Source organism: Eublepharis macularius, chromosome 11 (assembly GCF_028583425.1).
Source record: "Eublepharis macularius isolate TG4126 chromosome 11, MPM_Emac_v1.0, whole genome shotgun sequence".
Taxonomy (NCBI): domain Eukaryota; kingdom Metazoa; phylum Chordata; class Lepidosauria; order Squamata; family Eublepharidae; genus Eublepharis; species Eublepharis macularius.
In genome coordinates, this window is record NC_072800.1 from 62,490,501 (window position 1) to 62,516,586 (window position 26,086).

General features: G+C 40.6%; 1 protein-coding gene across 1 annotated transcript; it reads left to right on the top strand.

Annotated features, from left to right (window-relative positions):
• Window positions 1-1,153: 1,153 nt before the first annotated feature.
• LOC129337343 (protein lifeguard 1-like) lies at window positions 1,154-24,723 on the top strand. Its single transcript, XM_054990948.1, has 9 exons — window positions 1,154-1,484; window positions 11,010-11,088; window positions 17,447-17,500; window positions 17,762-17,852; window positions 20,000-20,037; window positions 20,123-20,210; window positions 22,025-22,114; window positions 23,968-24,015; window positions 24,574-24,723. Exons 1-9 carry the CDS (start codon window positions 1,154-1,156, stop codon window positions 24,721-24,723), a joined length of 969 nt encoding a protein of 322 aa, XP_054846923.1.
• Window positions 24,724-26,086: the final 1,363 nt, after the last annotated feature.

The window sequence follows — 26,086 nt, forward strand, 5'->3', positions numbered from 1 at the left end:
GCTGTGCAGCTGTCAAGTAAGTCAGCCTGGCAATGGGGGTAAAGTGGAGGGATGGCTGCTGGGCTAGGCCTCACAGTATGAATTAATGTTTCTAGTATGGCCAGAAAATTCCAGAACATTTTATTTGAAACCATAACGGTGTAGCATGTAGTTGTTGCATTTAGTTACAAGAGGGAACATATTTTTAGTCCGGTAAATTTTTATTCTCTTTGTTTACATGAATCTGAAAACTTCAGATGAAGATCTATTAATGGAAAGCGATAACATGCCCATTATACATGGGGCTTATGGTCTAAGGGAAAAAATGGGTAAGTACTGTCACACTGGGAAGAAGGTATAATTGTGGGTGTGTGGATTCACCTTGGAAGGAAGTATACTTAAACAGCATGTAAAGAGTGGGTAGAGAATGCTGACCTGGAGCACTGTGCATCAGAAGTTGAGGGCCAGACAAGATGTGTTCCCCCTCCCTGAGTCCGGTCTGGGTTCCCCTGAGAACAGAGGAACGAGACGAGTCAGCTTTCCCAAGAATCTTGGGAGCCATGGCACATGAGAAGAATGGGCTTCAGCCTTCTCCCCCACTGTTTTCCTGCCCTAAATGGCTCCAGTGAGTATCATTTGCCTCCTTTAGGGACTGTCTGCAGGCTTTCTAGCAGCTGTTGTCTGACTGGACCCGCCTAAAAAAAAAGTCACAGTTTATCCCTGAGGCTGCACTGTTGGGATGGGGAGGTGTGCACTTCACATTGGACATCTGGACCTGCCCACAGTCACAGCATGTGTACCGCTCACTGACTGCTCAACGACCTTCTGTAGGGGTGAGATGACCAGTGTCAGGCAGGGTCAGATGGAGGGCTGCAGGGCCAGCTACCACAAGTCTTTGCTCCATGCCGAAGTTCTCAACAAGGTCTTTGAACTTTTCCCCAATAGGAAAGAATGGAGAGTGGCTGGAGGCATCTTGTTTAGTGGCCTATACTATTAAACTCATGTATCCAATCTTCTTGAAACTTGGAGGGTCTTTAGAAAGGACTAGGTTCTGTGCAATTTTGGTGGAGTTTGCTTAGAAGGGTGTAACTCTCCTCAGGATGACAGTGTCAGTGACCATCTAATGGTCTCTTGTTATTATTGTGAAGGTGTAACTAGGATATACTTCTCCAAGATGGAAAGTGATCTACTACCAAGATTTCATGGAAGTATAGGGCCAGTGCTGTACATCAAATACCAACACCCTGGTGGAGATTCTCTGTCAGATTCCCTACCAGCTGAGAATTCAGAGAAGAAACATCCACAAGAAGATGTCTTACCTAGAAATAATCAGGAAAATACTGAAGAACAGCCTCCCCAGGTCCACAGAGAGCATTCAGAAAATGAGCTAAAAGTAAAACGTTCACGGACTAGGCACCCGGGAAGATGGTCACGTAAAAGAACCGAACAGTTAGCAACTCTTGGTGAAGATGAAGGACCCTTTTCAGAAAAAAATGTCCGCAGAGGTAAGTGGTAACAATTTTTTTTCAAGAAGTATGTGGTGAAAGTGTCCAGGGAAGATCTGGAAGTTTGGATTGGTTCAGATGTCATGTGAGTCCATAGTTTAATTAAACTTACTATGATTAGCAAGATTTTCTGAATGAGGGTCATACCATCAACTATGGTTAGGTATAGTCAAACCAGGATTAGAAGCCATGGTTTGAGGGTTTTTTAAAAAACACAGTTTTAACTGTGGTTCATTGTTGTGTCCTCTATCCAGCCCCATACTGGAAAGTGCATAAGCCCAGGTTAGCTTCAGGGAGTTTCTTGAGTCTTTACAAACACAGAGTGCTCACCCTCAGTGTGTATCTTCTTACACTTACCTATCTTCATTTGCCACAATGTTACCCACTCACCCAATACAGAGAGATTGTTACTCAATGAGGAGGTCTCCTTGTGAGTTGGGGGAATTAGCATGCAAGGAGAGGCAACAAGGGGTGTGTAACTTAGCAAGATCTTGTGTGCATGCTCTCAGATCCAGCATCCACCCTAAGACCTCCATCTGAGCTCTTCTGCATTGATACGCTGGTTGCTCAATGCTGTCTCTCCTGGACGCCCTGGATGGTAACTGTCCATAAACAGACAGATGTTCAACCCAAAGGAGTTTTTATTGAAAAACATCAAAGCTGAGTTGCACAAAAAAACACATAGCGCGCGCACACACAGAACTAACTAGAAAGCAGTAGTGAAAACTGGATAGAGTTTGAAGGATTGAGTGACAGTTACCATCCAGGGCGTCCAGGAGAGACAGCATTGAGCAACCAGCGTGTCAATGCAGAAGAGCTCAGATGGAGGTCTTAGGGTGGATGCTGGATCTGAGAGCGTGCGCACAACTATAGTGGAGGGGTAGTCCAGATATCACAAAGAAAGCCCGTGTACCGGCTGTTGTTGATTTCGTCTATGTGCAGGGTGGCATCTGTAGGAGACCCTGTTCAGATGAGCAAAGTTGCCGTGGAGGAACATATGGAGGGAGGCAGTCCTGTAGATATGCCAGGCCAAGGCAGTGAAGAGCTTTGTATGTGATAACCAATACCTTGAACTGAGCACAGTAACTGATAGGTAGCCAATGGAGTGACTGCAGAATGGGGATGATGTTCATGCTTCTGCTCACTCCTGATAACAGTCGGGCCCTGTGGAACAGCCTGCCTGAGGGGGCCAGGAGAGACCCCACTTTCCTAGCTTTCCACAAACAATGTAAAACTGAATTATTCAAAAAGGCTTTTTTGATTAATTAAGGACCATAGACTTCACCCATAGATTTCACCACTATGTTGCCTTACGTACTGCTGTGTTGCCTTACGTACTATCTGTTGCTTTAAATATGTCCTCCTAGGTCAGCCCTAAAATTGCTTCTGTTTCAGCATTTCTTCAACTCTACTGTACACTAGTGGTCAAAATTGTGGAAACCTTTTGGAAAAAGTGCATTTTTGAGGTTTGATGGCTCATCAAAAACAGCAGCTGTGATTTGGGTACATGCTTCACATTTTCTACTGTGAAAACAGATGAAAACAAGTCATTCTGTTTCTATATTTTCCTTAAGCAATTCTTTCGTTTCATTTGTATCCAACAGTCCAACCATTTCCCTGGGTGATTTCCTGCTCCTAGTGTATTTGAAGAAATACTTGTTTGTCTTACTAGCAATATGCTCCTCAAATTCTCTTTCTGCTTGCTTTATTTTTCAACTTATATTTGTTCTGTCAGAACTCGTACTCCTTTCTGTTCACACCATTTGGGCAAACCACTCACTTTTGAAATGAAGCATTTTTACTTTTATGGCTTCCTTTACTTGGGTTGTTAACCAAACAGGCATCATTTTAGGATGAAAAATAAACATAGCTGCCTGCTTCAGCATTCATCGCATGCAACTTTGTGTATGTTAAAGGGATGCTGATGTTGGAAAATCAGTTTATTCAGCTGAGAGCTTCATACCCACCATCCCCACTAAATCAGCTTGCTTATCTCTCAATGTGGTACTGCACAGAGGACATGATGATGAAAATGAGGTTGCACCTACCAGTCACTGAACGCAGTCACACATACACTGCTCCTTCCTGTTGGAAGAGGAGGATCCAGCGCTGTCCCTCTCCTCAGGTTTCAGAGGGGGACAAACCAGAGAGTTAGAAAAATAGCGAGGTCAGGGCACTCTGTTTAACATTTACTATTGTTTACTGCTCTGACTGCCTTTAATATGCAGATTGCTATTCTCAGGATTTCCTCCTCCTGACTTCCTCCCTCTCGCTCCTTCTCTTCCTGGCATTGTTCCAGGCAACACTTCTCTCCTCCTCCCTCCATCTTAGCAGCATGGATGCAGGCCTTGCCCTGCAATCCATACCCATCCTTAGTCTAGAGAGGTAGTTAGGATCTGTCTCTCCTCCTTTCCTATCAGACTATGGAATTCCTGCAATAAAGAACTCATATTTCTTTTCTAAATATGAACCAAGTGTATGCTTTTATTATTTTCTCTCCTGCACACACACCAGCCAGCAGAACGAGCTCACACAACCACCTATAATCACACTTTCTATGCCACACGATAGACTCTGCTAATGGCCCAAACATGGAATCCTTTAATTAGATTTCTGGGGCCTACATAACGATTTATTTATCACTTCCATCTGCTGCTGAGGCAAAAGAAGAATGATAGAAGGTACACACTTCCCTACATGGTGAAGAGATTTTTAAAAACTGGGGGGAAGGTGGCCTCACTTCTATGTCAGTTGATTTAAATTGATAGAGAAGGATATAATTCTGTTTACAATTACACTGCTAGTGAGGTAGTTTGTGACTGTCTTTTGTGACTGTTTCATATAATCCCCTTTTGAGGTGAAGAGGAGTTGAGGAGACAGACAGTAGAGACATATGGAGGAAATGGAGTAGAAGCCAGAAAGGCTGGAAGGGAAGGAAGCAAAAACAGAGGCCATTAGGAGAGGGAAAGCAGGGCCTAGAAAATGGGGACAACAGCAACAGCTGGATCAAATTGGAAGCAGGAAGAAGAGTGGGAAAAGTGGAAGCCGGCAAGGAGAGGGAAGTGGGGAACAGGAGATCATGGGTGGGGATGGGGGAGATGGGATTTCCCCTTTCCTGGGAGTCCTTGCAAGTCCACTGCTTTTACAATATACAGGAAAAGCTTCGTTAACTAGTCTTGCCAGCACAGCCTTGCTGCTACCCAGCGCAAACAAATTTCACCTGGCATGGTGACAGCCCAGCGCATGGCAGGACCCTTCCCCTTCCACCAGAGCCATGCAGTAAGCATTTCTTCAAATGCACATTCACTTTTTATCCTGCCCAGCTTCTAAGGGGCAGTTGTGGCTAGATAATATATTGTCAGGGATGATTAACAGATTTCCCCCCCACCACAATGTTGTACTCACCTACAGCACTTTAATCTTCACCCATGGGGATAGCTGGCATCCATTCACTTGCACTTGACGAAGTTAAGAGTTATTCAGAGACCCTGAGGAGAGAATCTAAGTCTGTCCATCCTGGTGATACTAATTATTTATCTATGAAATAGGTTTTACAAGAGGGGGAGGAGATCTGTAAGGATTTGTAAGGGGCATCTCATTTTACCCTCTCTCAATATTTCTTCTTTACTTTTCCTGATAGCCCCCATAGCCTCTCTCTTTTTCCTGTTCTCTGCTCTCCTTTCCACTCACCAGCCAACCTACCTTTATCTGCCCCCCTTCATCTTTTCCTCATTCAATCCCCTTGGCATCCTGACCCTGGGAAAACTCTTAATTGGGTTAAGCCCAATTGCATGGTGGTGGCTGAACTGGGCCATGGTGTGTGTGTGGGGGGGGGACCTGCAAGAATTTGTGGGGGCACTTCACTTTTCCCTGTATCCCCCTCCCCACATTATTTGCTCTTTCCTTCCTCCCGGCATCCCCCATATCTTGAATGTTCCCTGCTCCCTTCTCTTCTTCCACCCACCCACCCACATTCCTTTTATGTGCTCTCTTCATCAGCTATATTTATTATTATTTATTTACTTACCTTTCTCTGCAATGGGGACCCAAAGGAGCTTACATCATTCACTTCTCTATTTTATCTTCACAATAAGAGGTAGGTTAAGCAGATAGTGTTTGACTGGCCCAAAGTTACCCAGTGAGCTTCCACCACAGTGTTGGAATTCAAATCTGGATCGCCAGAATCCTAATCTGAAAGTACTACACCACACTGACTATTGTGAGGTGGCTGCTGTTGAACAGTAGCAAGTAGCTGGACCTCAGTGAATCATGCAGGTCGTAGTGTAATAAGTTGCCCTGTTGTTGCTTCTGGCTTTGGCCCTGATAAGTCCTACCTCAAAGGCCAAAATAGTCCTGGAATGCCAAACTCCCTTCCCTGCACATTTACTGATCAAGACCAAGGCTTGAAGACTGGCAATATCACTGTGGTTGCTTAGCAATGGCTGCTAAGGGCATTAGTTTCTTAAAGGTGCTGCTTCTATCATTTTAGAAGTTTTTCTGCAAACTTGGACTTTTTCCAGTTTCTAGAAAGATCCATCGTGGCTATCCATGGCCACAGGCTCTCTCTGTGTGAGTGTTTACACAGATAGGTCATTGTTGAGTATTAGATATATTGACAAGCCAAGGACCTGCAAGGACTTGTGAGGGGCATCTTATTTTCCCTTCCCTTGCTAGTTCCTTTTCCCTTCTCTAAAGGCCCTATAGATTCTCCTCTTTTCCTGTTTTTTTCTCTTCTTCCCACCTACCAGCCACCCTACCTCCCCCACATCTATAGCTTTTCTTCTTCCAAGTTCACAAAAAAGCAATTTAAAATGCCCCCCTCCAATACCAATATTCTATTGTCATTGAAATAAGTCACATATATATGGAATAAAGCTCTGCCCTGGATAGCCCAGGTTAGCCTGATCTCATCAGCTATCAGAAGCTAAGCAGAGTTGGCCTTGGTTATTAATTGGATAGGAGACTCCAACAAAGATCAGGGTTGCAGAGGCAGGCAATGGCAAACCACCTCCATTAGTATCTTGCCATGAAAACCCCTCCAGGGGTTGCCATAACTCAGCTATGACTTGAGGGCACTCTCCACCACCACATATAGAGTGGAAGGCAAATAATTTTTATTTAACCATGTTAAATAAAATTCCTTCCTAGTCCTGTCAATCAGCAACCAGCATTTGCTCAGAGCAGTTGTTCATTCCCTTCTCTAACCTGGAAAAGAAAAACTACTAAGTATGGAAAACCTTGCAATGAACAAGAGAGATTAAGCTAGAAGAGTCCAGTTAACCTGCATGGTGGGAAAATAGAGAGCATGGACACCTCCAGGCAACCTCCCTTGGGGTTGGGGGAAGAAACTGAGCTGCCACTGGGCAAGCTCCCTTTTGGTGGAGGAGAACGAGAGAGAAACCTATCTGCCACCAGGTTAGCTCCCTTTGGGAGGGGAAAAAAAACCTACCTGCTACCAGGTGAGCTCCTTTTGAGGGGGAAAGAGCTGCCAACAGGCAAGCTCCCTTTTTGAGAGGGAGATCAAGGGACAAACCTACCTGTCACTAGGTGAGCTCCCTTTGGAAGGGGGAGAGAAACCAACCTGCCACCAAGATAGCTCTATTTGAAGGGGAAAGAGCAAAACTGAGTTGCCACTGGGCAGGCTCCCTTTTGGGGGAGGGAGAGACAGAAACCTACCTGTCACCAGGTGGACTTCCTTTCAGTGGGAGTGAGAAACTTACCTGCCACCAAGTGAGCTCCCTTGGAGACTGTGAAAGATGCTGAGCTACCACTTGGTGAGCTCCCTTGGGGTATGATTAGCTGCAACCGGGTGGCTCGTGTTTTATAGAATTGGTATCTTTGATCTCTTCTTTATATATTTTCTGTTGAGAGATCTCATACCGAAAAGGGAAGGAAACAACACTCAGAATATGGAATGCAGAAAATATTCGAACAATAACCCCTTCAGACCTTTCCTTTTCCCCCTTTCTTGCCATCTCCAAGAATCGGTCATCAACATTCGCTTCTTCTCTGCCTTTTAAAATTGCACATCTGACCTTTTGTATTGGTTTCCAGTGTGCTGATCTATTTATTGATCGTTCCCTTTTTAATAAGTGATTCTCAAAGCAACTAAGAAGAAAGGATTTAAAAGATCCACACAAGCAAAATTTAAAACTGATCTATATGAAAAAGCTTTTGCTGGAAACTTCTGAGATATGTTCAGGTGCCTTCCTGGGATCTCTACTGACCAGCAGTGGAACCAAGAGAGCAAAGCCTCCCTGATGTTTTATCTGTCAGCTTGCTGCCAAAATGAGTGGTTTAAGGAGGCTCATTCCAGATCTCAATCTCCCATTTCAGATCCCCCACATGATAATTAAAAATTAACAGGCTTACCAACTGGGATTCACAGTATTATCAGCACAAGCTCCAGATCCTGCCCAGTGATGAGACTGGTTGAGCCCAGCTGTCAAAAGAAACTCAAGAGTTCTGGATTATGATGAGTAGGAGCGACAGAGAACTTTATGAGGTCATTGAGTACATGAAAATGAAGGTGTCTTGCTGTTTTCTCCCTTCATTATTAAATCCATCTCTGACCTCAGATGGGTAAACTGTGGCATGCCACTTCCTGTAACCCCAGAGGACTTGGCAGTGCAGTTCCTGGGCCAATCAGAAGTGATTCTGGGCAACCTGAAAGTTAATAAGCCTGTACAGGAAGGGGTATAACTGCAGATTTTTCTGTGAACCTACAGTTTTTCAGGTTTGTAGAAAAATCAGACCTGTTTGTCCATGGGTCCAGTCTTCAGACTTAAGTGTCCACACTAGAGATGGGCACAAACCAGGGAAAAAATAATAGAATCATAGAATCATAGAATCATGGAAGGGGCCATACAGACCATCTAGTCCAACCCCCTGCCCAGTGCAGGATCAGCCTAAAGCATCTCTGACAAGTATTCATCCAGCCTCTTCTTGAAAACTGCCAGTGAGGGGGAGCTCACCACCTCCCTAGGCAGTACCAGGTTTTGGGCCCGGTACTTTTCAATATTTTTATCAATGATCTGGATGAAGGAGTGGAAGGGCTACTCATTAAATTTGCTGATGATACCAAATTGGGAGGGGTAGCAAACACCCAAGAAGATAGAATTAAAATTCAACAAGACCTGAATACAGCTGAAGTGGGCAGCTGTGAATAGGATGCAATTCAACAAAGACAAGTGCACAGTATTACATCTAGGCCACAAAAATGAGAAGCACAAATACTGGATGGGGGATACACTTCTGGGCAGTAGTATATGTGAAAGGGATCTTGGGGTAAGAGTGGACTGTAAACTGAATATGAGCAGTCAGTGTGATGCGGTGGCAAAAAAGGCTAATTCAATCCTGGGTTGTATCAAAGGGGCCATAGCGTCGAAATCGCAGGAGGTCATAGCCCCTCTCTATACTGCCTTGGTCAGGCCACACCTGGAGTATTGTGTGCAGTTCTGGAGGCCTCACTTCAAAAAGGATGTGGACAAAATCGAGAGGGTGCAGAGGAGAGCGATGAGGATGATCAGGGGTCTGGAGACTGAGCCCTACGAGGAAAGGCTGAGGGCCTTGGGAATGTTTAGTTTGGAGAAGAGGAGGTTGAGGGGGGACATGATTGCTCTCTTTAAATATTTGAAAGGCTGTCATTTGGAGGAGGGCAGGGAGCTGTTCCAGTTGGCAGCAGAGGGTAGGACGCAAAGCAATGGGCTTAAACTACATGCACAAAGGTACCGACTGGATATTAGGAAAAACTTTTTCACGGTCAGAGTAGTTCAAAATGAACTGTGCGGTTCATGTTTCATCGCATTTCACAAACCATGAACCATGCTTTTACAAGCTTGCCCCAGTTTGCGAACCAGTTCATTTGGGTAGTAGAAGGTCACTTCCGGGTCTGCAGAAAGTCACCAGGCTGTCTGCAGTGACAAACAAAAAAACCAACCAAATGAACTGACTAAAAATTTCGTGGTGGTTCATCAGAAACAGGCTCTGACGAATTGCTGGTTCGTGAACCACACATTTGGCCACACTAAGAATTAGATGTATTTATATCCTGTCAAGTTGTCTTATATTGAATATAGAGCGAGCCACTGAGAACTGAGTCATCCTAATCTGCTTTGCGCCACTCCTTCTTCTGCCCAAGGGCCCATCTTTAGTTATGATGATCTGGTGAATCTCACTCAGTGGCTCAGGACATGCCACTTGTGTCTCTCTGAGCACCATTCCCCAATGTGGCGCCTGCCACTTGTTCCAGGAATGTGTGCAAGGCCATTGTGCAGTAGAGTTTGTGGTGGGCAGGTGATTTGCACCTTGAAACAGCTGTTTTCAGGGAGACTGGAGCTGTAAGCCTCCCTGAGCTGTGGGCCAGGGATGGATGTAAAGGGCCCAACTTTTCCGATAACCCTGTACCCTTCTCTACAGCCTCTGCATTCTCATCCCAGCACCCAGGAGGTGGTTGTGAGGAAAGCATGTTGGCCACAGAGAAGAGAGAGTAAAGCTACCAGTATCTTGGCAGCCATCCAGAAAAAGAGCAAGCTGGCTAGAGTGAGTGGTAGCAATTTTACTCCCTTTCTCCACAACCAACTTGCACTCCTCTGTGTACCTTGGCAATTTCACTTTCTTGCTAGAGCTTCTGTGACCCATGCTGAGGAGAGAAGGAAGAGGGGGAAGTCCTCCCCATTACTCCAGATGCACAAAGGTTGCCAAATGCTGGTGGGGGGAGAGATTACCCTACATGTTCAGAGGTATTTAGAACATGTTCAGAGGTACTTGGCTGACGGAAAAAAGATAATCATTACATATTTAATATTAATAGTTATTTTATATATGTGTGCTTGGGTAGTGCATGTGTGTCAATAAAAGACATACACATTGAGAATTAGGTGTAATGAATAGCTAACCATTGGTGAACACATGGGAACTCTTGGGGATGGGAAACTTCCATTTTCCCTCTTGCCGCTGGGTCTGGCTTCCTACAGCTACATGTTATCCTCCTTCCTTTGCCTTCCTTTCCTCCACAGACTCTCCTTTCACCCACTATCTCATGTTTTGTTCTCCCCCATGGGCTCTTCTTTTCCTTCCCTGCCTCCCCACAGGATCTCCTTCCCACTTCCTTCCTGCATGGGTTCTTCTGTTTCCTGCCACCACAGTATCAACTCCCCTCTTGTCATTTCCTGCCACTTTTTCCTGCCAATATTTGTTTCTATGTTATGTTGGATTGCTACAACTGCACCATGGCTGTCAACTTGGGGGGGGGGCAGGTGGTTACACCCACATGACCCCCCAAAGTCTTTTTTCTGAGGGTTCTTGTAGGTTTTCAAAACCATAAATTATACTTGAATCTGGCTGACTTTTACAGATTTGCCCATCCACACAGGCCCCAGGCCCAGATGGTTAGATAAAGGGTTAACTCATAGAGCCATGAGGCTGGTTCCTATATAGTTCTGTCAGTAGTTTTAAATGCAAAACAGTTTGATTAATTTAGGTTTTGTAGTAATGTGTAATTTGAATCCTGTACTATTTCCCTAGCTTTCATCAGGAAAATATATCTCATACTGACAATTCAGCTGGGATTCACTGTTGGTATAATTTGCTTGTTCGTCTACTGGTACGTATAAATTACCACAGTTTTAAGTTATTCCAATTGGAACATTACATTTTATATTATGTATTTTATTCATAAAATGTCCTGTTTCCAATGATGCAGTGAATCATGTGTGTAATTAGGCTATCAGTAATCAAAGACCTGCTTACTATGATTTATTTCTGATTGTAGATCTTAGTATGAAAAAGGTTGATAAAGTTGCTTCATAGAGAACTGGTTTACATGCACAGCAGTTGGGTTTGTTACACTTGCCCCTGTGTTGTACCACATTTTTTTCTTCAATTATTATATAAAAGCTAAACACTTAGACATTTCCTGGGGAGCTGCACCAGTCAGGGAACCCAGGATCATGTCACAAAATATTTAGGAATATGTGTTGCCATTCAAGTTTTATACACTGACTGTGAGAAACTGCTGTGAGACACTGATGTAGCACCAGCAAACATATAGCCACATAAAGTGGTTTTTGCACTTGATTGGCCTTATGGATCTATCCTTCTATTGGTGTCTTTGTTAATTCCTGGTCATTGACCATGAAAAATAAACTATCTATCTATCTATCTATCTATCTATCTATCTATCTATCTATCTATCTATCTATCTATCTATCTATCTATCTATCTATCTATCTATCATATGGATCTATGCCATCATAATATAAAGTCTAGACTGTTGTAATGCACTCTACATGGGTCTACCCCATGTCCTAGAACCCACATATCTAAAGGACCACCTCTCCCAGTATGCCCTGTACCCATCTGAGCAAAACCTTCTAAAGGTGTCACCCTGTAGCTGATTAAGAACAACAGCTGCTCGTCCCAGAGCATCCCTGTGGCTCCCACCTTGTGGAATGGTCTACCTAATGAAGTCAGGAAGACTGCCCCATTTCTTTTTCTTAAAAAAAAATTTATTGGTTTCAAAATTATTATACATAATTAACAGATAACAAAAAATATACAGTTAAAGTTTGTGAATTCCATACTTATTCTTTTTACACAACCAAGTCATATTGTAGTCGACATATCCAATTGCAATTAACTCTATTTCTTATAACAAGATTGTTTCAGACTTCATTGGTCCAGTAATAAATTATACATTTTTGGGGGGTAGTTGGTTCTTTTCGATTATATATTCAAAAAATGGATACCATTTTGCTATGAAATCAGTTTCTTTCAGAAAATGTTCTGCTTGATATATCCTATCATATATTTTTGCTTGTATACAGTAGTCCCAAATTTTTCCCAACCAATTATCAATTGAAGGTATTTTTTGTGTTTTCCAATTTGTAGCAATTAGGCTTTTAGCAGCTACCAATAAGGTATTAATCAAATCCCTTCTAATTTGGAGAATCTCAATTGTATTCCATTTGTCTAAAAATAAAATTTCTGGATCAAAGGGAATTTTGTAGCCTGTTATTTCTTTTTTATGTTTCAAAACATCTAACCAAAAAGTTTCAATTCGAGGGCATTCCCACCAGCAATGTGCAAATGTCCCTATATTACCACAGCCCTTCCAACACAGTGGTGAATTTGCAGAAGTAGTCATTGAAAGTTTTTTCGGTGTTAAGTGCCACCTGTGTAATATTTTATATGATTGAATTTTAGATGTGATTATTCGTTAATTCCCTCCATTGTTCTATTGTGAATTCTGATTTGCAATCTAAATACCAATTTGTTTGGCATTTTAGAGTTTTGGTTTGTAATGGAGCTATTAAAATGTTATATATTCTTGAGATCAAGCCCTTTCATTTAAGAGTTTTAGTACCTAGTGGAAGTTCAAAGTCAGTCAAGGGTGTTTTAATTATTCTCAGGATACTAATTTGATTTAACATGTTGGAGAGTTATAAAGATTTTGTATCATAACTGCCACAGTGTTTTTTGGTACCTTTGATATTGACCTTACCGCAGTAGGTTTTTCTCTTGCTGTTGCTGGTACTACGCAGTGCTCTTCTTGTTTGTGTACTTTCAAAGATAAAAGTACACCTGGGTTGGCTATACAACATGTGAGAAAAAAATACAAGACAGTTCATGCAAAGTGCAGAAGTTCACTTAAAATACATAGGTATTGCTTTATATTGCTTTGTATAATGTGCTTTAATCTGTATTACTGCAAAACTGGCCCCAATGAGTCTTCCCTCAAAAGCCAAACCAGACCTAGAAAGGGCACTGTCTCGGTCCCTCTGCCTTTCACTGACAGAAATCAAGGCTAAAAGGCTGTGTAGTTGCCTAGCAACAGCCACTGAGGGCAATCATTTGTTTAATAAACTATAGAGGAGTTAACTCTCCCATTGATTTAGATTTCAGATTTTTTTGCAATCCTGTTTTTTTATAACTTTTTATTTCTATTTTTTTAACAATAATAAAACAATGGTACTACAACAATAACAAGATTCCAAACAAGAAAACCTTATATACAGATTAGATAATAAACATATTTACAGTTCACTAATAATTAGTAAAGACATACGTCAACATATTTGTTAGGTACAGTATAATCCTTAATAGGGTGTTCAGTGATAGAGTTTAGAAAAGGAAGCCATATCTCCATAAAAAACTATTGGTAACAGGGGTTCTCTGATGAGGCTTTTTGGTCTGTTATTTTGTCAGAAATTAAAAGATCCCAGACCTTAGACAACATCCATAATCTAAGGTATACTATTGCTTTTCCATTTTTGAGCTATGGTTATCTTGGCAGCTGTTATCATTAATGAGACAAGATCTGTTCTATAAGTGGGTACCTTAGTTCCATACCATAAATTCAACAGTATTTTTTCTGGTTTGCATTGTATTGTGTGACCTATTATTTTTTCTATAACGGTGGTAATAATAACCTTTTCCCAATATGTTTGAATCTTAGAGCATGTCCACTAACACTGTAAAAATGTGCCTGTTTGTCCACAGAGCTTCCAGCATCTAAAATTGTTGCTTACTTTACAATAAAAAAGCTTTAATGGAGTTATGGGTTTGTCCATATATTTTTCGTGTTCAGGAGTAATCTTAGTATTAAATTTAATGGGACTTAAATAATCAAGAATTTGAGATTTTGAGGGGTTTTCTGAAGTATACAATTTTTGGTAGAAATCACAAAATGATTGAACTATGTCTTTGGTTTAATTAATGATTTGGCCTGAGAAGTTTTCAATAAATATATTAAATAAGACAATTTTTTTTCTTGAGATCCTACAATTAAACCATCGTAGACTTTTAGGATTTTTTAATAAGAATTCTATTTTACATAAGCTAAACATTTTTGTATTTTAGAAGATTCAAGCATATCCATTTTTTTGTGTTCTAGGTTCAATTTAATGAGGGTCTTTTGCCTCTATATTTCATGTGTTTGTTTCTAATAGGCTAATTTTTGTTTTAATTCCAAGATCGTTTTTTGTTTAGATTTCTTATATGCAGTAGCAGCGGAAATTAGTTTTCCCTTGAAAGCATCCCAAATGACATCAAATGTTACTCTATAGTTTGCATTGAATTCAAAATAGCAATCAATTTCTGTAGATATTTCTTGACATATGCTATCATTTAACAATAATAATTTATTGAGATTCCAGTTTGGGCCTTTACCGTCTAAAATTCTGTTTTCCAAGTAACACGTTATCCATGAGTGATCTAAAATAATTCTATTGCCAACTTCCAAGTTTTGTATTTGTGTGATCAGTGTTTTAGAGGCCAAAATAAAATCTATTCAAGTATATATGTCATCATGCACATTGGAATAGTATGTGTATTCTTTTACTCCCGGGTTGAGAACTTGCCATACATCAGTGAGATTATATTGATCTTGCTTAAGTTTGGCTTGTTTGAGGTTTGTATCTTTGTGGGGTTTTTATGTTTTATCCATGTGTGGGTTAACAATATAATTCAAATTGCATTCTATAACTACTTCACCCTTCTGAAAAGGGGCTAGCTTTGATAATGTTTCATCTATAAAAGACAATTGATTCGAATTTGGGGCATATATAGAAGGAAGTGTTAAGGGAGAACCATCTAATTCCCCTGAAACAAAAATAAAACACCCTTTTGGATCAATTTGAGTTTCCAGTCTCTGGCAGGGGCTGTTTTTAGAAACTAAAATTGCAACACCCCTGGCTTTTGATGTGCCGGGGGCTGGAAAGTGTTGGGTAAACCAATTGGATTTTAATACCTGCGTTACTGCCATTCAATAATGGGTCTCTTGCAAAAATAAAAAATTAGGGAGTTCTTTTGAAGGTAAATTTGAAATTCTCCTTAGATTAGTGGGAAAGATTAAACCCCTGCAATTCCAAGTCATGCATTTAATTGAGGTCATCTAAAATTTTGTACTGTATTGCTTTCATACCTGTATAATTTTGATAGATTCAGAGTATGATATAATGGTAAATAATTTGTGTTTGGAATCAACATCTTAAATACAAACTCTAAAATACTAATAAAACAAAAAAGAAATCCCGTCTCCTCCCAACCAACAAAAACTATATAACTATACCTCTTATGGAGGTGTTGCTGTAGTGCAGAGGTCTGAACAGTAGTTCAGCGAGACTTAGAGCCAAGCTACAAGTGACGCCTGACACAGGTTGGACACTTGTCAGCATCCCTCAAATTTTGATGGGAAATGTAGGCATCCTGGTCTTGCAGCTGTAATGGAGAGCCAAGCTGTAAAACCAGGATGCCTACATTTCCCATCAAAACTTGAGGGAAGCTGACAAGTGTCCAACCTGTGTAAGGCGTCACTTGTAGCTTGGCTCTTAGGCAAAAGCCTTGTCTCTGTCCGCAGAGTAATTGTCTTATAGGAGGGGAAAAGAGCGTATATTCCCCCACTTCCACACCCATTTCCATTACAGAACTTTTAACATATTGAGTTTGAGTTGTTAATGTTATTAGACTTGTCTGAATTTTCAGTGTCAGATTTAAAGTTCAAGTTCTTGCTCGGTGAGTTGAGGATGATATTTGTTTGAAAGAACGCAGTCCTTGTGTTGAAAGTGGCAATGGAAGGAGCATGTTTCTCATTTCACTGGTGGTTTGTATGTTCAGCTGTTTTAGTAGATTTTTTCCCGATTCTTCATCGTTGGCTTGGTGAAGGATTCCATTGTGATGAACTATTAGCTTGGTGGTGTGGCTCTTATATCTTATGTTTGCCTCAGTCAATGCTTTGATGATTGTTTTTAATTTTCTACATTTTTGCAGGATCTCTGGTGGAAGATCTTGAATGACATCTATTTTTTTTCTGATACATTTCAAGCCCACCTTTGCATTGTGCTGTGTTGAAGATTTTGTCCTTTGTTGTTGAATAAAGAAATCGAACATTTATGTCTTGTGGAAATTTAAGTTTGCTCGTGGATTTTGATGGGGGGCCCTGACGAAAAGATCTTATTATTACTGATGCCACTCCTTCTTCCAGGTCAAGGACTGTCGCTAGCCACATAGAAATAAATGTCAAGAGATCTGTTTCCTTCCCCGGATTCTTCAATCCCTCGAAATTTCAAGTTATTTTGCCTTAATTTTAATTCAAGATCTATTATTTTACTCTGCATGATTTCTTCTGAGGCTTGCAGGTTTTTAAAATTTCTTCCTGCATAGTAATTGCCAATTCCTGTACAGTGTCCACCGCTTTAGTAAGTTCTGTTAACGCCTCTCTTATTTCTTTTAGCTGCTGAGATAGTGGCTCGGTTAGTTGAGCAGGTTTATGAGTTATTTTTATTTCTAGATTAGTCATAAACTTAGCTAGATCTTGTTTTGTTAAGGCTGAGTGCTGATCAGAGCTTTCTGTCTGCCCGGCCGCCAGTTTGTCTTCCCTTTGTTTCCCAGGGCCCTACTTAATGTTAGACTCACCAGGAGGGAAGAAAGCTTTCACAGATGGGGATTTAGCTGTGTTTTGTTTGCTTTTGCTTCCAGAAGTCTCCTTGGGGGGTTTTCTGGTTTATCTTGTCTGTTCACTGCTTATTTCCGGATTTAAATATCCACAAGTTTGCCCACATTGATAATTAGATATATTCACACATTTCATACATAGTTGCTAAACTTTACACAGCATTTTATATGGTTTCTTTGCAAATTTCCACGGCATATGTTTTTGTGAGCCAGATCCCAGTTTTTTAGATGCAGTGTAGAATTAAGGAAAGCATAACAGGATATCTCTAGCAGGAGGATTAATATTTTCAGAAGGGTTTTTAAATTATAATGCCATTGAATAGTGCTTCCACTGATTGGTTTTGTTTTTATTCTCTTCTGTTGTTCTTTTTATTTTAAATGTTTTCCTAATTCATTCTCTGCAACAGAGAAAAGATAGACATAAAATAAATAGATAAAATAAAATGACCTGTTCTCTATGCTGAGGGAATATTCTCTTTCTGAATCTGGTTGTTCTTGTTTTTGGCCAGGAGATTTCTTAAAATTTGGGTACGAAGGCGTCCATGGTTTTGTTATGCCCTCTTGTAAGTATACCATATATAGGTGCTGATTAAATTACATTACTGAATTACAGTTACCTTACTGAATCTTATGAATTTTATTAACGTTAATACAATATTATTTAATGTTTATTATTAAATATCTGTGTACTATCACCACCAATATATTTTGAGGTACTTCAATATACTTTTAAGTAGATGTGGTTTGGAGTACAGATGTAAAATTCACTGAAACTTTATCTGGCATTTCACCCAGCAAATTTGCAAAGTTCTTTGTCTTTTTAGACCTGCAATTTTGATTCTGGCTATTACCCTTGCCTGCTGTGATCATGCCCGCAGAAAAGTCCCACTGAATTATATTTTGCTGTTAATCTTTGTAAGTATTTTTTGAAGTTTATTTTCCATATAGGACACTAAATTAGTTGAAGTGGGTTTATTATATGTGACAGGAAGTCGGCTGGGAAGTGACTCCAATGTGCAGTATTGCCTACTTCAGATTGAAGGGGAGCACAAATGGACTGTGTACCCCATCTCTTACCTAATGAACAGCTGTGCCGCATTTGTTGTTGTTACAAGCAGGCTGAGGCCTAGGAAAGCTATCTGTAGGCTGCCACCACTCTGGTACAAGCTTCCTCGGAAGGGCCCAACCGACCCCTTCTGTTCACTTTTTCCCAGTAGGATTGATTTGTTATGTGACTGAATGAGGTGTGAGGACCCAGGCAGAATAATAAAGAACTTTATTAAAAAGATTTATTAGCAACTGGTGTTCAAAACTTTGTAAAGTAAAGAGAATAGTAAAGGTTGGTGAACAAAGAAAACTATAACACCCTAACTTGTCTAACTAGACTGTTATTAACTGGCTTCCAGCTGTCTCACCCCTTCTGGATAGGGTTGCGAGCTCCAAGTTGGGAAATTCCTGGAGATCTGGGGGGTGAAACTTAGAGAAACCTGGAGAAAGTGGGGTTTGGGGAGGGAAAGGACCTTGGCATGGCATAATTCCATAGACTTGACCACCCAAAGCAGCCATTTTCTCCAGGTGAACTGATCTCTGCGGCCTGGAGACCAGCTGTAATTCCGGGAGATCTCCAGCCACTACCTGGAGGCTGGCAACCCTACTTCTGGATAAGGGAACACTCCGTCTGCAGCAGCCTGTCCTCAGCTCTGCTCTCTAGGAGTGAACACCCTCCCACTGTTGTGAGGCCTTTTATCCCTTCTCGCAGATACCATCCCCCTACTTCCCTATTGGTGCAATTTCCCCTCAGAATCCCTTCTTACCCAATCACAGGGGTCAAAGGGAACCTGGGAAATGTACTCTGCAGTCACTTTAGTGCAGGCTTCCCCAGAGCCACTAAGCCTCACTTAGGGTTGCCAGCTCCAGGTTGGGAAATTCCTGGAGATTTTGGGGATGGAGCGTGGAGAAGGCAGAGTTTGGTGAGGGGAGGAGCCTCAACAGGGTATAATGCCATACAGTCCACCCTCCAGAGCAGACATTTTCTCCAGGGGAACTGATCTCTGTTGGCTGGAGATAAGTTGTAATTCCAGGTGATCTCCAGCCACCATCTGGAGGCTGGCTGCCCTAACCTCACTAGGCTCAGGCTCATAACAATTGTGAATAGTCCATCTTTCTTCCAGGGTTTGCTGAAGTTGATGGTAGCACAGGACTGGAGTACAATTATCCAATACTGATTCTGGAAGTAACAGAGTAGTGTGTGGGTAGGTTTACTCTGTGCAGAGAATTAAAACAGCAGCCACTCTGTGAACAAGAATTGCACATGGTTTCTTTGCACCACTGATTCATCTTCTATAACATTATTTTATACAATTTGTTGCAGCAAATATTATGACAGTTCTGACTTCAGATCCATACCCAGTGCTCTCCCTTTGAGCCTATAGGCTTTTCTGTTTTGGAGATGGGAGGGCAAGGAAGCTTTGCAGGTTGTCAGAGGACTACAGAACTACTTTACCATAATGTCTTTGAATCAGCAAGCCTCTGGATAAAGACTCAAACTGGCTATAAGCTTGCTAAGTGGCAGATGACAAGCATCTTTCTCTCAACCCCCCTTTCCCCGGTAATATGGAGGCGAGGACAATTATTAATGGAGCAACAGATTTACATGCTAATGTGTATGTGCTCTGAACACTTGAAAATGCTTTCTGGGTTGAAACATGTAGCACTTCTTATTTGCCAAATTCTTCTACGACAAACACCTTCAAAACTATTTACGACAACTAACAACAGTAAAATAGCCATAAAATCTCAATTAAAACTATTAGAAAATTAGTAGTAGCATAGAAGATAAACAACATAATGTGTTCCAAAATTTAAGCCTCATAATGGCTTCTTCATCCTGGTGTTTCCAAAGAGGAGTAATCAAAATGATTGGTACATGTGAAACAGTGGAATGATTTGTTGTGTTCATGTGCATGCAGAAAGGTGAATGAGAGATGCCATTACTCAGCAAAAACCTGTTCCCATACTATGAATTTCCATTTATATGTAATTATTTCTATATTATTTTATAGACAATACTTGAGGGTATGTTACTTGGATCAATTGCAAGGTAAGTTGGCGAACAAAATTTGAAGTGATTATACGGATGTGATTATGCATTTCACAGAAACATGCTACGTGTTCTTGGCTTTTAGCTTCTTTGACGCTGATGGGATAATGTGGGCTGTTGCTGGTACAGCATTTGTGACATTGGGACTTTCTCTCTTTGCTCTTCAGACGAAGGTAAGTATGTACTGATATAAGGGTGCTACACTAGCATTTGAAAAATGTACCATTGGGACAATTAAAAGATTAGGCACAATTCTGTTATATTTATTTACATTATTTATAATCTGCCTTTCCTGCTAATATTCAAGATAGATTACACCATGTAAGTCAATATGATCAAGTGGATGGAATATCCAATAATGCAGTAAGATATGAATTGCAGAAATCTGAAAACAAGTCTGAAGCAATCATAAGCATTTAAACATGACATGTTAAACTATGCAGATATTACATAGTAGGAGCATAGTTACATCAACAGACAGTACATACTTTACATAGTAGTATAGTTCACAGTCCCTATTCCTTTACCAAAGCATCTTTCTAAACAATTAAGTTACAGAACAGCCCTATTACTTGTATGAAAAAGCCTTCCTGAATAACTGCATTTTGTATAGATTGCAGAAAGGCAGGAAAATGGGAGCCATCCTAACTCATCAGGAGGCCCATTCCATAAGGTGGGGGCATAACAGAATATACACATGTATTGGCAGTTGCTGATTTTGCGTATTTGTAGGGTGGCTCCTGCAGAAGGCCTTGCTCAGATGAGCAAAGCTGTAATGGCGGAGCATAAAGACCAAAGCAGTCCTGCAGATATGAAGGACCAAGACCATGAAAGGTTTTATTTGTGATAGCCAATACCTTGAACTGAGCTCAGTAACTGATGGGCAGCCAATGGAGTGACTGCAGAATGGGAATAATATGTGTGCTCTGCCTAGCTCCTAATAACAACTGAGCGACAGTGTTCTGCACCAACTGGAGTCTCCTAAGTTGACTTTGGGGGGAGACCTATGTAAGTGTATTACAGTAGTCTAACCTGAAACTGAACTGAACCAAAGAAGGCACTAGGAAAGATCATCAGTATATACTAACAATTAGTATCCAATGTGTGTCATATATAGTTCACTGAAACATATTTCTGAGTCCTCAGCTTGAAGTAATTGTGCTGGAATTTCAGTTGTGACAGCAACTTAATGCTATTGCCCTAGTGTTTGTATGCCTTACTCTAGCCACTTTTAGAAGGGTGTAACTCTGCTTAGGATTGCATTGTTAAAGTCTTAACTAAAAGCCTAGCTATAGTTCACATATCTCTATGGACATCTAAGCCAGAAGTGCATGAAATCAAAGATGATCCATTTGATAGTGCTGTATATTGCTGGATTGTAGAAATGTATGTGTTCACTAGTCCACAGCGGGCAAGGTTAATTTGTATGTTAACAACTCTTGAAGCAGCTTGCTGATATCAGTTCTGGAGTCTATTTTAGTAACCATTTTTATCCTACTTGCGTGTGCCGTAAGAACTGCTTTCTTGCAAGATTTTCCATATGTGGTAAATTGAAATTTTGAAGTTAGGCCCTGTCTTTAGGGTACAGTGGATTTTGGATACTGAAGGAGTTTTAAAAGATGCTATGATCCACAAACATTAGAGTTCCTTGTAGAGTTCCTCTTTGGAGTGTATGTTGTAAAGGTGGGAAAAGAAAAATTTATTAATATATGCAATTACTTTGGCAGGAATACCTGATTGCATTGGATGCCATGGATCTGTTGTAGTGGCAGCGGCACTTTCCTCTGGAGCTTTTCCTCAATGCAAGGGACTTTTCTGTGTCTCTCCCCCGCTATGGAGTGTACAAAGAATGAAAATATTTTAGGGACTTACTTTTTAAGAAAGATGGAGGATTTTACCTTCCAGAGGTTCACAGTGTAGAGGTCCATAGACATCTTATAATATGTTTGGTAAGAACTATTAATTCCTATCTTGTTTCTGTCTTTAGTGGGACCTCACCATCACATCAGGAGTTCTGCTGGCTTTGATTTTTGTGTTCCTTGCTTTTGGAATACTTTCTGTCAGCCTGAAATCAATGGCAAGTAAAGCACTTTTATTTGTGATGGATTCCCCCCTCTGCATTTTATGACCTTCATCCCTTCCAACTTTGTTTTATCCTGGTCTTTCCAGACACAGTCCTTTCTTCCTCTCCCATAATACTGGTAATTGTGAGTAGTAATTGAGGCTGATAAGCAGTAGTTTCAACACAGAGGAAAAAAACCCCTAGGACACACAATGCATAATTAACCCATGGAACTCACAAGATATAGTGATGATTATTAACTTAGATGGCTTTGAATGGCTTTTAAAGGAGGATAGGGCTATCAATATCTGTTAGCCCAGATGGCTACATGAAGTCTCCATGTTAAGAAATACCAGCTGCTGTGGGGGATGGGTAAGAGGGGCTGACTTTGAACTTTGTGCGCTACTTGTAAAAGTTCTTGGGGCACTGGCAGTAGTAGGAAACAGGATACTAGACCAGGTGTGCCTTTGGTCTGATTCAGCAAGGTTCATCTTATGAGAACTGAAACAGGAGAGAAGGTACCTGCTGGACATTAGGAAAAACTTCTTTATGTTATGAGTAATCCAGAGGTGGAATTGGCTGCCTAGGGACGTGGTGGGTCCCCCTCTTTGGCAGTATTCAAGGAGCGGCTAGATGAATACTTGTCAGGAATGCTTTAGGCTGTTCCTCCATTGGGCAGCGGGTTGGACTAGATGATCTGTAAGGCCCCTTCCAACTCTATGATTCTATGATTCTCCCTGTGGAAATGTTAAATGAAAAATTAGACAGGTAGGAAGAAAGCCTGCTGAAGACCAAGGCCTATATCATGAAGGAAGTCAAGGGTCATCAGCTGTATAGGTGCTACTGGATTCTTGCTCTTTTCTGCTGCTACAAACAGACTAACATGGCTGCCCATCTTGATCTAGGTATATCAAAGGTAGAGATACACATCAAATATAAACTGAAGATGACAATGAAAGCAGACTTTTGGACTTTCATTACGATAATGAAAATATTTTAAGTGATTTTGGTGATGGCAAGTATTGCACAACGGGTAGAAGACAGATTATAATTCAGCCGTGGAGTTGCAAGTAAGAAAGCACAGACAGCAATATGCTCCAGATGAAGCTTAGCAGGGAAATTAGATGGTAGTAGAATGGCAGGATGAGTAAAGCTTGTTTTCAAATTTCTGCAACCCATACCCTATTGCATTGTTTATTGAATGTCCCAGCCATTGATCATATCAACCATCACTGTATAATCTACCTTGAGTTTCAGTGAAAAAGGTAGACTATAAATAACATACATGTTTAATGTCAGTCCTAGAATTGATTATGTTCTGTTTCAGCAATTCTTCAACCCCATATTGGATCCTTGCTAATGCTATGTTTTTGTAAACTTGTATTCATTTATCCTATGACATTGTTTATGGAAATGCTCTTGACACTGTATGGAAATGCTTGCCCTTGTCCTTGCTACTGATTGTACTAATCTCACACTATGTAATCTGCCTTGAATCTCAATGAGAAAGGCGGACTATAAATGACAGCAAGCAAGCAAGCAAGCAAACAGTGTTTCTTTTAACCTATGGGGAAACTGGTACTTTTAGGTATAGTATCTGGCACACTGTGGTTATTGAGAACATATTTATAGTGTTTTGAAAAGGGTTTCTTTGTGCTACTAGTGACTTTGAAAGCGTGCAACTATTGGTGACCAAAAAAGGCTTTGATACTATCGAATATGGGGTTAATGAAAGTCCTTTGTCTTAATAACAGATTATTAACATCTTCCTGTTGTTTGAGGACTGTGTGGATCCTAAAATGCATAAACCGTTCTCCCCCCGCCCCCGCACATATTTGCTCCTCATTAATTGTACTCTGCCTTTGCAGTTGATAACAGTAGTATATGCTGCAGTTGGAACGCTCCTTTTTGCCATAGTAAGTCTTTTCTTTGTTTTGTTAACCTTAAAAAAATAGAAGACTGAATTTATTGGAATATTTGATATATCTATAAATTGATTTGCATACAGAGCATTAGGTAGAAAGAAAAAGCAGTAACTAAATTAGCGATTATGGTTATTTTCCTCTGAATTCTGAGGAGGGCCATGGAAAAACTGAGTATATAAAACATTTAACAGTATTTACTGAATTGGACAAATCTTAAACATTTATGACCAAAAAGGAATATGCTGGGTTTGTAGAATGAAGTCAGTTCCTCTTGTGCCAGTATGTTATTCAGTTCAAAGCCCAGTGCCCAGAGGTGTTTTTTAAAAAAGAAAATCTGAAGCATTTCTGGGTAGATCCCGGTGCTGTTGTTTTTACCAGACTATTTTTGAGCATTCATAAACTCTCCATTTCCCATATATTGTGACAAACTGTAACTGTTAAAATAAAAAGTGGCTTTTTAAAAACACAAAGTAACATTCACGAGTAGAAATTTATAAAACTGGTAGCATACTCTAAAACTTGTGTTTTGTTTTGTGGTTCTTTTTAAAGTATCTAGTGGTGGATACACAACTAATGCTGGGAAGGACACACCACTACAGACTGAATCCTGATGAGTATATTTTTGCAGTACTGAATGTCTACATTGACATCATCAATATGTGTTTGTTCATACTGCAATTTGTTGGCTTTATGAAGTAAGAAGAGTGATTCATGTAGGTTGACATTTTGCAGCAGCAGCCCAAGAGTAAGCCCAAAGAAGATTGATAGAAAAAGTCTGGAAGCATCATGAAATACCTTGCAGGAACAAATATGGTCAGTCCAGTGTAGCTATGTAAGATTTAGATAGCACTAACTTAAGCATGTTTGTAATGTGATTCTATTAAATGTCTTACATGTACACTTTGAATTGGAATATATTAGTTTATGTAGTAGTGTTTGGAAGATAAAAATCCAGTGTGATTTGAATAAATGTTCTGTCGATAGCTTCAAAATTTTAGTGAATAAACTGTTCAGTTTCAAATGTACTTTTTCAGTGATTTTAAGCAGATTATTTGGTGGCATAGAACAGCTCTTTGGTCCTTGAAGACCACTTATTTTTATCTTATTTTTGTCAGAACTGACAATTAAAAAATAATAAAAATGTTGTTCAGGTGAACCAGATCCAGTCTTTAGAAAATTATCTTCCTCCAAGCTGCCTTATTCCCCATCAATAGCTGTTGAAAGCTGGAGGAATAGGGGGCCTCAGGTGAAATTCTGCTTGGGCACTTCTTGCCAATACTGGTGGAAGCTGCAGATAGGATTCAATTATAGCTCACGTACAGCTGGATGTAACCACAGTTCAGATATAGAGGTCCCCAACCTCTTTGAGCCTTTGGGCATCTGTGGAATTCTGTCAGAGGATGGTGGGCACAATTACAAAATGGCTGGCAGATCCAACAAAAAAAAGTGGCTTCTGCAGGGGATGGAGCCATACACAGAGACAGTCCAGTTGCAGTGGAGAAAAGGGATAAATGAAAAAAGACACTAGGAAAGTGGTATGAGAGAGAATACAGCCAACACTGTGGGGGGCACCTGCCATTAAAACAACATTTTAATCTTCACAGCCAATCAAATCTTCAGTGGCCAATCAGGTCTGCTGAGCAAGTGCCTCACCTGGTTCCACGCACTTTCGTGCACCCATGAGTGCAGCTGTCGGTTCTTCATTAAGTATGGTAAATATGAGCAAGTGCATGGGTAGCTGACACATAGAAACAAATTTCACATATGTGTGCATATTCTCTTGTCACAAGGATTTGCACAAGTATTCCTGATCAGCTGTTTGAAGCAGGAATAGCATGGACTAAATCCACTCTCTTGTTCCCCATTCTGAACAACGGATGGACAATATTCTAAGAGCCTAACTAAAACACACAGTCCTAATTCATCTCTTGGCTTCTAAGGAGATCAGACAGACGTCTCATCAATCAGTAATTCAACGTATAAATTGCAAAGTGTGGTGTTCGACAGACAGGGTTTTTTTGTCTTCAGTATTACTCTATGATAATTATTTTACACATGCATC

Coding starts and splice junctions, on each gene's coding strand:
- LOC129337343 (XM_054990948.1), top strand. CDS start 1,154: ATGGAAAGTGATCTACTACCAAGATTTCATGGAAGTATAGGGCCAGTG. Junction 20,211..22,024: donor TCTTTGCTCTTCAGACGAAG/GTAAGTATGTAC, acceptor TTCTGTCTTTAG/TGGGACCTCACCATCACATC. Junction 24,016..24,573: donor GAACGCTCCTTTTTGCCATA/GTAAGTCTTTTC, acceptor TTCTTTTTAAAG/TATCTAGTGGTGGATACACA.